The sequence below is a fragment of the Ambystoma mexicanum genome, chromosome 8, assembly GCF_040938575.1.
Source record: "Ambystoma mexicanum isolate Mex_15411 chromosome 8, UKY_AmexF1_1, whole genome shotgun sequence".
Taxonomy (NCBI): Eukaryota; Metazoa; Chordata; class Amphibia; order Caudata; family Ambystomatidae; genus Ambystoma; species Ambystoma mexicanum.
Window position 1 is genome coordinate 444,403,636 of NC_090929.1, and position 16,472 is coordinate 444,420,107.

Genomic DNA, 16,472 nt, shown 5'->3' on the forward strand with positions numbered 1-16,472 from the left:
GCCATTGAAGTGCCATGTTTTGAATGCCTGCTTCTTCCAATCTTTTGATTAATGTTGTGTGTTTGATTGTATCAAAGGCAGCCGATATGTCCAGTAGTATGAGGCAAGATTGGGTGGTGTTGTCTGCATTCATCTTTAGGTTGTCCAATATGGAGAGGAGTGATGATTCAGTTTCTCTCATCAGTCTGAAACCAACCTGGGATTGGGCAATTAGTCTGTTGGATGCCACATGGTTGAGCAGTTTTGTACGAGTGGTTCTCCAAGAGTTTCGCGGGAAAGAGTAGGTTTGATATAGGTCTGTAGTCCTTGGGGTCATCGGTTTTTCCTGCCTCATTTTGTAAGAGTGGTTTAATATAGGCTAATTTTGTATAATGCTGGTACTATTCCAGAGTTCAGAGATAGGTTCATTAGAAGTCTCGTGGAAATGCCTGGTGTTTTATGTGTGAGGAGCTGTTTGTAGATATCCAATGGGCATGGGTTGCTGGGGGATACAGCCCGTTTGGTTCATTTCAGTAGGTTTCTGAAGGTTTCTTCCCTAATTGGTTTGAATTGGGTGAATGTTGCGCTGGTTATTGGGGATCTGGTTTCTGGGAGGATGTTGTTAGTGGTCCTACTGGATGCCTCTATGGCTTGCTGGATTGAGCATATGTTTGCTCTAAATTGGTCCGCGATACTGACAACATTTGCAAGGGTACAGTATTAGAACTGCATGAGGTTGGGTTTTATATATCCTTGATAATTCTGTACATTTCCATTTGGGGGTTTGTTGCCAATTGGATTCTTGCGGCGTAATGTGCTTTCTTGGCTTTGAAGACTGACAATCTGTATAGATACATTTGTATTTGGTAGTTCTATTTGTCCAGTTGCTTGCAGTTTTTCTTCATGTCTTTTCTAGTTTACAGGTTATTTTCTTGAGTTCTCAGAGTTCCTTTGTTAACCATCTGGCCACTTCCTTTTTCGGTGTGGGTTTCAAAATTTTTAAGGTTATCAATTGGTCTAATCCATCTGTGATCCAGGTGTGAAGGTTCTTTTCAACAGTGTCTGGTGTCGTTTTGTGTAGTTGGGAGAAATCTGATTTGGTGGTTTCTAGTAGTTGCGTTAGAGTTTCTAGATCAAGCCTTTCCAGTTATTTTTGTTTGTCATTGATTGCTTTATGTTTTTGGGTATTGTATGGGTTATGGTTCTAACAGTGAATAGGATCATATGATGCTCCTTCCAGATGATTGGAATCAGTGGGGAGCAAGTGGAGAGTCCATCCCTGCAGAATATTGCATCAAGGGTGGGTCCACCCCTGTGGGTGGGCTCGTTCACTATTTCTTTAAAATGGAGAATTTTCAGATGTGCGTAGAATGATATTGTCATGATTTATGGCTAGGCTGGCTATGGCATCAGTGAATTTTGGAGCCAAGTTAGGATTGTAGGTGGGCATTCTCTAGATAAGAAGGAAGAGTAGGTTGGAATGTTCGCTGAGTTTGAGGTTGACTAAGAGTGATTCGCAGTTTCCTATGTCTGTTGAAGGTAAATATGTGGAGCTGATTTTTTTATGCCACTGCAATTCCTCCTCCTCATCTGCCTTCTTGGTTAGATTGTATTAGTTTATAGTTGATGTTAGGGAGAATTCTCATAAATGGCTGATTTCCCTTACCTAATGAGTCCCTCAGCAGCTTTGCTGGATTTCTAGGATTTATTTTTTTCACCTGGTAATAGTGTGAACCTTTTTCCCCACTCTTACATGTGTTTTGCTGTGTGTGTTTTCACTTTTTGTGTGATCTTGGGCACTGGAGCCTCACCTACTCCATGGCCTCATATTTTTCAAGTGTTACACAGCACCTTCAGTGCAGTGACACAGGGTTGTCTTTTAGACTTCCCACTGCCTCCATTTTTCAGGGGTTGACTACTGTCCCCCAGAAAAGGTAAAGTTGCCATTTACTTTAGTCACTTTAAACCACAGACCCAGTACATCCCATCTTAAATGGAGTACTGGAGAGGGTACATTCTTTTCCCTTTTTGTCTGCGTCTCTTGGAACCTTGTTTGGCTCCCTTTCCATCAAGACTTGGCTGGTGGCAGTGGTAACTACCCTATTTTTCGTACCACGATTATCTTATATTAGCCTCAAACATAAACCCGCTTGAGCAGCTGGGCTTATTCGCCATTTCTTTTTGTTAAAGTCTTTCTCGTGTTTTTCTCTGTGCGCCAAACTGGGGATGATTCCTTTGTTCGCTGTCTTTTTGCAGACTTCTGCACAGAAGCCCCCCTTAAGGTCTAGGTAGGCAGGATGTGGGGGAGGGGTCTTTGGACCCCTGCGATGGGTTCCCTTGGTAACCCAAGTCGCACTCCTGTTTGATTGGCTGAGGGGACTGTCCTTGCCAGGACAGCCACCCTGCTGTGTGATTGAAAGCCAGGCTGTATGAATGGGGAAAAACTGCATAAAAGGCAGGTCTCTGGGACTGGAAAGGCAGTCTCGCCACTGGAACGAAAACCTATGAGGAGCTGATGGAAGAGGACCCCTACAACGACTGAACCGCCTGGTGAAGCCCTGCTGCAGGTCCAAATCTTCAGAATCCAACGACAGAGAAGATCCTCCAGGAAACCTCTTCCCAGTTCGCCCAAACTACAAGCCAGGACCATTCCTCTGGTCTAATTCGCTGTACAGAGCTACAGTGGGCCGGATAGCCAGGAAGGTCGGACCCTGCTTGGGTTTTAAGGAGCGCCCCTTTTATTCGTCGTTTTGCTCTGCTGCTGGCTTCTTCCCTGGGTGGGCCAGGACCCTTCAGCTTCCTACTTCGTGTCAGTCCGACAGTCGCTTCATCAACCGTGAGCCTGCAGAAACTTCCAGGCACGTCCACCTCAGCTACAGCTCCCTCTCCGTTTGAAGGTACTGTACAAATCCGGTTGCTCGTTTCGTTCAAACGCAGTGTAAGTGTTTGAAATCTTTCTCCAATCAGAGGGCTTGTCCTTCCCTTCACTTTGAACTAACTTTTTTATCAACCAACCTTGTCTGGAATCTGTGCCACAAACTTTACCGCAAACTACCCTGAACTGCGTGATCTTGAGCAAAAGACTTTTGACCCATTGACTTTGGCCCCAAGCCTTTTCTAGCTGATCTCCTCACTGAAGTTCCTCTTGTTCAATTCACCTGAGTACTTACCTGTTGGTTTTGACTTAATTTCTAATAACAGTGTCTTTCCCTCCCTTTTATATTACTGCAGTGCCATTTTGCTGCCACTTCATTTTGTGGCTTAACTTGTCTGGAAGGTAAGGGAAGTGGTGTGGTGCATTTATGATTGTGATTTTTAACTTGGTTATACTAGTGAAATGTTATATAACTGTTGAGTAAATAAATATATATTCTTTTACTTAAAAACCTTGAGTCAGTATTGGCTTGAATAATAGTAATTGCTGTCCTTTGTGTAACTATTTGATACTGCTCACTTACTCTTGAGATAAGGCTGGCTGCTCCACCACTTTACCTGTGTATTACAGGCTTGTACCAAAGGTGAAATTGTACTGTCACTTGTAGTCTTAATTGTGTGTGGTGTTCCCAAAGGGTACTGCATATAATTCTGCCTAACAGTTGCCTGGTATGGCTCAATGAGCGATTACTTTATAGTTGTCTGATAGCCATGTTTCTGTGAGGAAGAGGGCGTCAATGCGGTCTTCACTAACAAGGTCGTACATTTCCATTTGGTGTTTTGCCATAGATAGTACATTGAGCAGACTGCAGTGCGCCATGTGTGCTTTGGATGACACATTGTTAGATGCTTTTCCTGGTGATCCAGTGGGGGTGCGGTGTGTGTGTTGTTTGCCGGGGTTGGTTGTTTCTTGATGTTTGTCTAGATCCTCTGTGCCTTTGTTGAGGTGTTCCAGGGGCTGTCACACAAGAAATGAAAAATCATGACAGAGTGAGAAATTACCCTGTCATGATTTGCACCTCCCCCTGAGACTTTTTCCAAAGGCGCAGGGGGATGGCCCTCATTTTAGGGCCTTTAAATGCCCTGAAACATCCTCTTATTTGTGCAAATTTGCAAAGGGCATCTAGGTTGCGCTCATACAGATGACCCTTGTGAATATGGCTTCTCCTTTTTTTGGCTCAATTGAGGAGATGCGCTAGCACATCTCACTTGCGTCAAAAAGGTTTTGGGAATCTGACCCATTGAATTTTTCTAATCAGACAATCTTGGCATCATGCCACATATACGCCAATACTATTGTTTTAGAGTTCAGCTAGGGCGAAATGGCACATGAGGAGGCACACAAAGGTTGTAGGTGTTTGGTTATTTGACCACCCATTGACTGCCCATGGCAATGCTAATCTTTATGGCCAATTCCACCAGCTCCTGCCCCTCCCTAGCCAAAACGCCTCCTCATGGGAGCTTTTTGATCTTGCTTTAATCAAGCCTTACCATCAAAGCAGTCTTCTGAGAGTCAATTACTTATTTGGAGTTAATTACAAATCAATTAAATTGCCAGAATTTTGGATTTATTGCCTGAACACAGACTCTCTTTCCACACACCTTGCACGGTTTCTCATATGGCAATGTATTGAACCTTGCTTTAAGGATAATCAATCAAGAGGAAAGTACTATATCATGGAAAAGAAGTATGGTCTATAAACTGAATAGAATGTTTTAAATGATGTGATAAGTTAATTTCGCAAACGTTAGTAAAAGTTTTAAATGTGCAATATATATATATATATATATATATATATATATATATATATATGATGCTGTATGTACTTATATATGTGTAAACATTTCTCCTTTCTTGTGTAAAGTTTTTAATGAACTATGACAAAAAAAAAATATATATATATATATATGCTGTAAAGGTGTAACTGGTGTAACAAAAATGTCTTAAACGAGTCTGACTTCAGCCACTCGATTTATAAGCACTATGCGTTTCCTTCATTGAAGTCCTAGCACTACTCTTAGATGCCCAGGTATTCGCACAGTTTTTCACCTTCTGCTATCAATGGCAAGTTAATACCACAACAGCAGTGCCTGGCAAGTGCCTTTCCCATGCCTACACAAATGCCAATGCTGGCAAAGCAGAACCTCTTTAAAAAGTCTGAGAATGCATTTATTTTTTATTTTAATTAGGTGAATCAAAAAGGACATGCATTCTGAGATGTGGTCAATATTAACAAACTCCTTTTATTGTAATGTACGAAGCAGGCACAGCATATGCCCAAGTATGCTTTGGCAATAAACACGGCAGAACCTCATATGCAGCACTGCCCATCACTCTGTATGCACCCCATGTAGCACGACACATACACACCACTTTCAAGTACGTCTAAGAAAAGACTGAATAATTGCTCTGCAATATACATAAAGATATTATGGATCTGGTACAAATACAAGCAATAGCAATAAGTTTGCTTTGGATTCTAAAGGATGTAAATATGCAAACAATTTTAAAATATCAAAGCTCCCTTATTACACTGAGAGCTTCAACAAGATACATAGCACTTTGTTTAGTAAAAATCCCTGCTGTAAGATCTCAAATGTTTGAAACTTAGTTTTAGTAGTCCTCAAATACTTTATTTCTAACACTGTTTTGCTGAACATTTATTTATAATGAGCTTTAAGTATTGTGCTTTTGATGAGAAATCTGCAACTTATTGCAAGTGTGACTATGTTTTGAAAACTATCATTATTTTCTTTTGTAAAATAAATCTAAGAACACATATTTAAAGGGCTTTAAGGATTGGCACTCGGCCCTCTGGTGGTTTGGATTGGGATATGTTGTGTCTGTAGGTAAATCCTAAACGAGTCCCCTGTTCCCCCCAGATTTGATGTGCCTCCTATGCCGCTGTCCCCACCCCCTGGTTGCGCCCAACCCCGTTGCTCCCCGCGGCGAAGCAGTGCCTTCCAGAGAAATCCTGCTTCAGGTTCTTCCTTCCTCCGATACAGCAGGTGCAGCGGGATCCCCTGCAGACCTCAATGCTCTTCTCCAAGAACATGTACTCCTGGGAGACCCCTCCCCCCTCACCCTCCATCCACTTGCTGCTGGGCAGACCAGCCTTTTTAATGCAGTTCACAAGCGTCAATTTGGTTGTTTGATGCCCTGGACTTGAGATCTAGATTTGTTCTTCAAAAGACCCTCCTATGTCCAGTCCAGCAGGCTGTTGTGTTGACCTGAGCAGCTTCGGACCTGTTGCAAAGGGTCATCAATGTACTTTGTTGCTTCTTCTCTCGAGACCGGCTCTTTATGGTTTCTCATGTGGGATTCTGATGACCTTGTGAACATAATTTTCCTTTTCCAGCCTTCTCCATGGACGCTGTTTGCAGAGCCAGCTACAGGAAGCAGCACCATGCCCAAAACCTAAATCCAGACAATTGGACACCTTGCTCTAGTCTCCCTACAGCACCTTGTTCCGAAGGGGTGTTTTCCATGCCTCGAGACTGTGCCTGAAGTTTTTCCTGGGCATTTTATGGCAACTTCCACTGCATACGGGGCATGGCTACACCCCTGCAATCTTCTGTTGAAAGACCTCTGGATCTCCTCTGGTGGGGTCCCCAATCATCACCAGCCTAAAGGTTGCTATTCCTGCAACTCCCCCTCGATTTGGGTAACTTGAACTTCCCCATTATCTGTATCCAGGGGCTGCCTACTGATTTTATCCTGTTAGTTTATATGGATAAACTAATCTAAACAGTCTAAATGTATCTAAGAAATACTATCTGTAAAATGGTCTTGCGTACATTGTCGGTTAGGATTTCTTAGAGGCAATTTACTTTAATATGACTCCCTTGCATTTTATGATATTTACCCCTGTCTGTAAATATATCTTGATGCACAACTTTACATAGAGCATAGTTTTAGGAATGCTATGTGTGTACCTTCCTTTATTGTATGCAGAGGTGTGCGTGCGCAAGTTGTCGTTTAGTACCCTCCCCCCTATGGTCTTGCAAAGGCAAAGCCATACTGCTTTGTCACGTCTATCATTGCGAGTCAGGGATCACTCTGGAAACCCTGCCTACGACTACACAGCTTCGCTACAAATCCTTTATGGGCTTGTGAAGACAAATCTACTTAAAATCATCTTTATCATATGCTCTAATCCCACCGGGAGCAGGAGGGACATAGGATTAGTCAGGTTTATCAATGACTTAGCATCAGAAACCATAGTATGCATTCCATGCGAGTTCAAGGGAAAGAGGGAGAGTAGTTGTTTGAAGGAGAACTAAGGAATAATAGCTCCCTCAAACACGTGCATATTAAAGAAAAGTTAGACCATGACTAACTTCTGAATGTGCCCTCATAGGATTGCAAGGACCATCACAGGAGACCTATTCCGTTAAGGGGTCCTCTACCACTATAGCCTCTCTTTGAGCACAGTGCCACAGACATAAAAATGCACCCCTACATATACAGCCTCCCCAAGCATAGAAGTGTCAAGTATATATATTCAACCAGAGAACGTACTGTCAACACCCAACGACAATCATCAGGAGACCAAGTACAAACCTTGCCAGCCCCCAGAGTCATCGAGGCATCCGTTGGTGGTGGTGTCCACTGGGCAGTTGGAGGAGTGAGATGAACTGTCTTCTTTCCTTCTGGAAATCTCACTGTAGATACTCTGTCCGGCAACAAAGGACTTTGTTTGTCCTGTGGAAACACAAAGTTGATGGTCATAGAAAATAAGACAATTACTGTACATAATAGGCATTTGTCCCACCTTAATATGGTCACGTGGGGCTGCAGAACTCACCCAATATGGCCCAGAGGGTCTGCAGGCCCCACCTAATCACTGGTAATAGACCACTAAGACCCTACAAATTCTGCAAGATATTGTGCCACTCTGCCTCCACCCAAACCAAAGCCACCTCCCCACCCCCAACACTGTGCAGTGCCATAAACACACAATTATGTTGCACACATCAATATTGCCATGAAGGCTTTGAGGGGTGGGGCACCAGGTCCCTACATCGCCATGGAACTCAACATAACTCAAGCCTGCTAGAAACATTTGTGAAGGTTCTGCTCTTCAAATAAGTAGCATCATGCTAGCTTGAGTTGCAAGCAGACTAGGTGCAATACCCAGCCCAATGCAGTGCTACAGGTGGCGACCACTGCTAGCCAGGCAAACAACCAGACACTGTAGCTGCAAGTGGTCCTGTGTAATGCGTGGGCCAGTCATGGTTCATCCAGTTCAATTCTAGGAATTATAGTTTTGTTTTCCCCATTAGAAGTATAGGCCTACATTGGCCACCAGGGGTCGGAGGATGCAGCTTGCCTCCGAGTGATCTCCCAGCCCAAAAGATCCCAAAAGCTGGATTGAGCCCGCACCCCTGGACCGAGGGACATATATGGCGTATGAACCCCCCTCCTCCTCCCCCAGCAGTAGCTGAGTGAAGGAGCAGAGAAAATTGACCGCCAGAAGACGAAGAAGCAGCCTCTACTCCATGAGGCGAAACCGAAAGTGTATCCGGCCCCGAGGAAGGCCTGCGAGCCACGAAGGAATGGTGCTCAGTGAGCGGAACAAGCAGAGTGCATGCCGCCCTTCAGAGGCGGCACCAAGGAGACACAGACATCTGAACCCTCTGCCGCCCTAGGGGCAGTGTGATGAGGCGGCCGAGTGGACCCAACGCAGAAGGCAACACCCAATGAGAGGAACACCTAAAGTGGGGTAACCAAAGCCACTGACCGCACCTCGACTATCTGAGTGGCCGCTCCTCAGGCAGCAACGGCGATGCTGTGGGAGATATTGCCTCCCCCACTTGGGCTCTCTAACCCGCTCTGCAACAAGGAGACGGCTCATCCACCTGGTGACAGGCGCCGTCTCCCGCTCTCTTCCAGACAGATAGTGGGGGTGGCAGCCTACCCATCCCAGGGACACAGCGCCTCCACGGAAGAACCTGGAGAGGCAACCAAGAAGTAGGGCCCCGCAGACGGCAGCTGCAGCGAGGACCCAGGTTCAGAGCCGGAGCTGGCTGTCCTTCATCTGCCCACTGTCATCCGTCCGAAAGAATCGTGTGAATGACTGCCTGTTCCCTCACTGCCACACAAAATAGCTACACGGTGGCGAGCGATAGCTGGGAAGGGCTGGTGCAGTGCCCGCTCTGGAGCGACCTAGGAACGGTTCCTGTGAGGCTGTGTGAATCTCCCCAAGACCCCTCACGACAAGTGCCAAGGTGAGAAAGGGCAATCACACAGCGCCACCACCATAATACGCGGACCGCTGCCTCGACGCTCCAGGACATTATGAAGCTCTTATTTGAGGACGACTTACCAGAATCGATTACTTGTATGTCACGGGAGAGCTGTGGAAGGTGGCAACGGGTTCAGAAATCTCTACGATCGCATGATCCGATTATGACACGGTCATGGTTGATTTACTTTGGACAGAAGAAAGGGAAAACAAGATCCTGGAGGCCAGCCGGAAGAGGGAGAAGCTCAGGGTTCTCGAGGAAGGTCAGATAGTGCGAAAACTACAGCTTCTCAAACACATGTTTTACGAGAAGGGAGACAAGGCAGATGCTTTTCTGGCTACCAGATTGCGAGGACAGCGTGCAGAGAGATCAGTGGCGTCAATAGAGGGGGTAAGGGGTGCCCAGAACTCAGACGGACAGAATCCCAGACGTGTTCGCAACATTTTACGAGACCTTGTACAAGTTTGAAACAGGTCAAGTGCAGTCGAGAATAGAGGAATACTTAAGAGACGCAGAGATGCCGAAACTCTACCCTGAAGAGGCAGACGTAATGGATGCCCCAATCACCCCAGAAGAAATTGAGAGCAGTGAAGCGATTGCCCTTAGCAACGGCCCCATGAGAGGATGTTACACAGCAGGATTTTATAAGACCTTCCTCTCTCCTCCCCTTCTTGGTTGACCTGTTCAATTACATTCTTGAAACAGGTGTAGCTCCGGACTCATTCTCTCAGGCGCTTATAACAGTGATCCCCAAAGAAGGCAGGGACCCCAGCAAGTGTGGATCCTACCGCCCTATTTCTCTACTAAACATTGACGCCAATATCTACACAAGAGTACTCACAGCTAGGCTTGAAATACATATGCCCCGTTTAATACATTCTGATCAGGTCGGCTTCATAATGGGGAGACAGGGAGCGGACACAATGCGGAAGACATTGCATTTGCCAAGTCACAAATTAAGGAGGGGGGACAGAGGCCTCCTCTCTGTAGATGCCGAAAAGTCGTATGATAGGGTGGAGTGGGGTTTCTTTGAGACAGTATCGGGCAAAGTGAGACTGGGCACCAGTTTTCGAAGGGGAATAAAGGCAGTGTATACGTCCCCCAAAGCATTGGTAATGGTTAACGGTGACTATTCCCGTTGGTTCGAACTAGGTAGAGGAACAAGGCAGGGATGCCCTCTTTCGGCGATATGGTTTGCCCTCTCCCTTTAACCCCTGGCTCAGAGACTCTGAGGTGACCGGCAGGCAGAGGGACTTAAGGTGGGCGGGAAAAAAATATAAGGTGGCCCTATATGCGGACGACCTGCTCTTGCATGTGCAGAACCCCCCCCCCCGACTTCCATACCTATAGCAATCCATGTGATTGAACAATACGGGGAGCTGTGTGGCTTTAAAATCAAAAGGACCAAATCGATACTGTTTCCACTCCAGCAGCCCAACCTGGGAGAGATTGGTAGATTCGCCCCACTAGGCCTAATGATTGGAGAAGACACCCTTTGCTATCTGGGAATAAACCTTACGAGGAACCTAGACACCTTATACAATGCCAATTTCCCCCCTCTTCTCTCAAGCTTCCGGGCCGACCTAGAAAAATGGCGAAAACTCACTATATCCTGGATTGGGAGACTTAACGCTGTGAAGATGGTGTGCCTGCCCAGGCTCCTGTACCAATTTCAAAAGCTTCCGATTCGGCTTCCAAAAACCCTCTTCAGCGAGGTAAAACAAGCATTCTCAAAGTTTCTGTGGCAAGGAAAGAAGGCTAGAGTACCATATGAGGTCCTGACATTGCCCAAAGATAAGGGTGGTGTGGGCATACCGGACCTACAAAAAAAAAAAAAAAAAAAAAAAAAACTACGAAGCGGTGCAGTTGAGAGTTTTAGTCCTCCATCTCAGAGGACAGAACGGACTCAAAGGGGTAGACTTAGATAATCGCATCCTTGCCCCAGCCACGGTCGCAGAATGGTTATGGGCCCTGAGAAACAAGCTTATATGCAGAATTAGAGATCATCCAATACTGGGCACCATATGGGAGATCTGGCGGGAGGGGAGCTAGCATGCAGGAGATCACTTCATGACCCCCCCCCCCCCTTAGCCATACCAGGGCGCCGGGGGTCCGAGAAGACATTCCTAATCACGAAAGATTCCAATCCTGGTTTTAGGCGGGCCTTGAGAGGGTGGGTCAACTCGTGAGGGGAGGCAACTATATTACAATTGTAGAACTGGAAGATTCTTTGAAGATAGGTCCCCTGCCGGTCTTCCCATTCCTTCTGTTTAAGGGAATCCTTATGATGGGTAAATGGAAAGAACATCCAGAGAGACCTCACTCCCTTTGAAGAACTTTTGGACAAAAGGGTAGACTCCAAAGGCCTCATCTCCTCTATGTGCAGGGCTTTGATAGATGCAGGGAAAGGGTCCACGGTGAATCTCAGGCACAGATGGGGAAAAAGATTTCAGCAACGAAATAGACCTTGACCTGTGGGGGAAAATATGCAAAGGGTACTCGCAAACATCGATAGCGAGCCAGTATAAATTGCACACCATTAACTTATTACACAGATGGCAATAAGACCCGCATAGACTGTCAAAGATGTTCCAGTCAAAGAACCCCAGGTGCTGGAGTCAATGCGGGGAGATTGCAAATTACTAGCACATGTGGTGGGGTTGCCCCCGTATTAAGGTGTTCTGGGACGGGACCCAACTGATTGGGGACCCACTCCTCATACTCTTTGGGCTGGAGGAGAATGAAGGAGAGCACAGTAGATTGACAGGGGTGGCAATGTCAATCCTGCTTGCTGCCTGGGCATGTCTTGTGATGTAATGGAAGGGGGCTAGTGTGCCGTGTGAGATAGAATGGATAAATGTTGCCACCAATATCCACGGGAACTCTGCCCCAAATAAACTACTATGTAGTGAATTCATGAATAAATATATGTCTATTGTCTAGGAAGTTGTACTGTATAGAAACTAAGGTCTCAGACCTGGGAGGCCTGCCGGGCATGCCTGATTAAGACTATGTTACGGTTGAGTGACCTCCCACCCAAGTAGGCGCATTCTTCAATGCATACTGGGCTCCAAGTTGGCGGTGAAAACCTTAAACTGATAACAATGAGCGAACCACCTACACATCTTGACCAGGTACATTGAGGATTGTGATAAACTCGAGCGAAGGCTGCGTTTCATGGGGGGGGCGGTGGGAGAGGGATTGCCAGAGAGGTGATGCAATGACGATAACAGGAAGACATTTAGGGTGTTGGGAAGGGAAGTGTTAAGTTGATGTTCATGAGGCACCTCAAAAAATGTTTTTGGAATAACCATTACCTCTGAAAACTTAATAAAGCCAAATAAAAAAATAAATAAGTATGGGCCTACAAGTCCACGAAAGTGAAAATCCACGACTGGCCCAAGGCATCATGCAGGGCATGTGACCAAATGCCGGCAAAGCAACACTGAAAACAGAGTTGAACAATTGCATGCAATAAATCACTTGGCAAATCTGATCGTCTTCATTAGGAAAGCTATTCCATTGCTTCTTAGAGGAAGTATGACAAGACTACCACATGCCATTCTTCAAGCACAATGAAGAGTTTTTCACCCAACTAGTCAAACTAATCAAAACACACCTTCAGTCTGCAACAGTGCCTCATTCTCTTTACCAACTTGCAAAATGGACTACGAGATAGTCATTCAAGAATTATCAAACTATACGCCTCCTAAACATGCTAGTCTCATAACCCCACTCTCAAACAACACTCATAGGTTGTGTATAAGTCACAAACATACAGCAAACAGCACTGTATGGTTTCTCCCCCTTTTTATGGACTCACCGCGGTTCTGCATTGGGAACCCAGAGAGCTCTGGTGAGAAGCTGCTACTGTCGGGATGAGGGGCATCCTCCGAGCCAGTTGGCGTCTGCAGGGCGTCATTGTGAGAAAGGAACAGACGCAGTTTCTGCCCCTTCAGGTTGAGGCGTGCTGGGCTGATAAGAGGCCGTCGGAAAAGGAGGGACCCTGAGCTGGAGTTGATCGATCCAGCCACAGAGGGAGCAGGTGAGGGGATAGGAGAAGGACAGCTGCCAGACAGGAGCGAGAAATAATCTGAAAGAAGAAAGAGAATGATTACAGCAGAAGCCAAAAAGATCAGATTTGATGTCATTGGTAAAAGGCAAGAGTAATGGCAATAGATCCAAATGAATGCTTTAGTACCGAAGTACGTCAGATTCACAGACAGGATTCACTGTTACTGGCTATATCTACATTCCAAAGCACACTCCACAGATGTTCACACGTCTAGGGTTGGCAAAACCAACATCATCCCAGTTTCTGGGTGCGAGAGGAGAGCAGGATTGTGCAAGCACACAGGAGAAAGAGCATGCACATGCTAGAAAGAAATGGAGAAAGAATAAAAGGGAGGCTAAGAGCGGTTTAGAGAGAAGGGTAGTATCACGCTGACAAGGTATGCATGACATTCATTCAAGCTGCCAGAAATGCAAGTACATAGTTTGCTCCAATACCCACCAACTGGCCCTCATGAATGCAGCACCAAAGCTGGTCCATGTGCCCTGGAGGCAAAATTAGTGCAAGTTACTCAACCTCCGGATGAGCAGATTTTAAATCTAGAAGTGGCATGTCTGATCCACCAATATCTTTCCTAGCAAAAAATGATATTCTCGCTTAGGAGTGGTACGCTACAATGTGTTAGGTTATTCTATGTCATGTCTTGTTTAAGTTGTAGGGACATGTTGCACGGTTCACTTGCTTGGATCTATGTTTTGTTCCCAAATTTAAATGCACCTATGCACGTTAACCTTCTGCTTTTGATGTACAGCTTCCTACTCAGTGGTCTATCCACCCCGCATCCCCCCCCCTCCCCCCCATTTGGACTTTCACTTCCACTAAACCTAAGCCTGCTCCACTCTTGTGTTTTTCTTTAAGTTTGCTTTCCTAATCCTGTAACCCAATTAAAATGGATTGGTTTTCAAGCAAATTTTGCTAGTTTTTCATTTATTTATTGTATAGAACAAGATGCCGGCTTTGTTATATTAGCTGGTTATAAAAGTCATGTTCTGCTATGTTTTACATTAAATGTCAAATATCAAGTGCTCTGAAGTAGCTAAAAAGGTGGCAGGTAGCACTCCACTAAACACCCAGCAAATTCACAGCATCCACACTCAGTTCACAAAAAGGGCCAGATCGCTTGAAGTAGACCTGCAAATATAAACTGGTAAGCAGACGCTACATCCTGTTTGGACCCAAAGTCCACCTGTTTCCCTCACAGGACAAGGTCACTGCAGCCCAGGCTGAGAAGAGTAGACCCTGCTAGATTATGCAGATTAACTGCCAGAGAAGCACACTCTTAGCCCAAGTTGACCAATACCTCAAACACCCCTATAAACACCCCTATGAAGTTCCCAGCAGGCCTCAAACTCACAGAAAGCCCAGGCAAGTCCCTTGCTCCCAGGCGAGCCAAAGTTCAAAAGCCACCCCAAGTTTAAAAAGTGCCTGTACTTCCTCCCAGCTTTCCCATTTTGAAACCTGGCCGATGTGACCTGGGAAGCAAGCACAAGGGCAGTTTGATCTCTGCTTCTCATTTGTGGTTTCAACAGATTCAGGCTCCGATGTGTGTCCAACTACCCCCTGAGCCAAAGATCTAGTCACATCATTAAAACATTTTACACAGAAGGGTGCCAGACTGTTACGACATACAGAAGGGCAGACACATGGACCTTCTCGCTCTAATTACCCTCTTTGCTGCATATCTACTTCCACCCTTTACACAGTCTAATAAACCTAGCCTGTACTGGGAGCTCAGGGTAGATTTTTCTCACTACAGTTGACCATGTATTAGTAGACATTTATATACTACTCAAGAAAGGAACCACAAAACCACCCACCATAATCTACAATAAAGTATAGAAAGACCTGGCACATAATAAATGCTCACCTTTTTGACATCAAGATGCCATGGTTTTCCAATATTACGATACTGGGTTAATCACACCATTCTCTTACCAAACGATTCACCTTTACAGAGTCTATTCTTGACTATGCAACTATGGTCTCTGGCTTAGCAGCTCCAGAATTATTCTGGAGTTTGACCCTGGGGGACAACGTATAGAGCTGCCTGGGCAAATAAAACACCAAAACCTAAAGAATTGCCCGAGCACACACTCAAGCCTTCATACATCCAACATTACGTAATGTACCAACTACCAATTCTCCAAATCCGCTTTGGGGAAACTACCCAATTATCACAACACTTTAGGGCTTATCAGCCGCCTCCTTTTTGCAGAACTATGGTCACAGCACTCCATTCCACAAGCAAGCCTAGGCACTCAAAACTTCTTAGGTGACGATCTGGCGCAGTACATTAACATAAACGTAACTGTAGGAACACTACTGTGGGTCCTAGTTTATAGAACTTTATCCTCCATACTTGTGGAAGGTCATCAGTGGTGTATGGGTGCAAAAGGAGGAGACTGACACAGGTGGCATGATGTTTTCTATAAACTTTAGCCAAGATAATAAAGCAAAAACCTAACTTTACCCAACTAAGAGCAGTTTCCTTGCCTCAACTTAAATACCAGGGTTCTGTCAGAATGTCCAGGTAAATCAATAGTCCACCGTCCTGTGTCAAAAACCTTACTTCTGTCCCTTACACGCGAAAACTAAACCACAGATAAAGTAGATCTTCGTCTACAGGAATGACTCCCTTCTTCTGGACTGGGGATCAAAGTTCACTTCCAATTTTTATTTTAGGGGAATGGCTCTCTTTCCCCGGTTCAAAACTGTTCTCCAACAGAAAAAGGTAAAGTTCAAGCACTTTGGCAGACACACTGACTATCTCTTAACGCTCTGTATCAGAAAGTCTTGACCACTTTGGTTACCAGGACAATGATTCCCTTCTCCTAGTAACTTAATTTCCCAGTCACCACCAGTGGGAAGGACTCCCTTCCCCTGGCCTCTCACTTTTAGGTTTCTCAGCAATACAGTTAATGCACTGTTAGGGTCCATGACCCAGGCTTCCCCCACTTGGTTAACTATACTGCCAAGAACTGGCAAGAGGAAGATGAATTGTAATTTCCTTCTGTTTTACCAGACGCGTACTTCTATGCTTGTTTGATCTCGCAGACTTGGTTTACTCTCCTGCCAAGCACTGCCATGAGGAAGAGGACTCTTCCTTTTCTTGATATGTGTCCTTATGGTTGGGGGTCTGATATATGCCCCTATTGGGGAACCACTTCTTCTGGCCCTCCCTACTTCTCTCTAGGACAGGGGTTACACATTCCCGCTCCCTCCCTCTCCCCCCTCCCCT

The 16,472-nt window shown here is 45.5% G+C and overlaps 1 protein-coding gene across 2 annotated transcripts in view; it reads right to left on the minus strand.

Moving 5' to 3' along the window:
* TMEM201 (transmembrane protein 201) overlaps nucleotides 1-16,472 on the minus strand; it is a 353,510-nt gene that overhangs the window by 24,353 nt on the left and 312,685 nt on the right. The window contains exons 9-10 of one of the 2 annotated variants that reach the window (XM_069610021.1): nucleotides 12,986-13,255; nucleotides 7,478-7,618 (exon numbers count right to left, since the gene is read on the minus strand). In XM_069610021.1, coding sequence (XP_069466122.1) covers nucleotides 7,478-7,618; nucleotides 12,986-13,255 — 411 coding nt within the window. The remainder of the gene's footprint in view (nucleotides 1-7,477; nucleotides 7,619-12,985; nucleotides 13,256-16,472) is intronic. The other variant, XM_069610022.1, reaches the window with a different exon arrangement.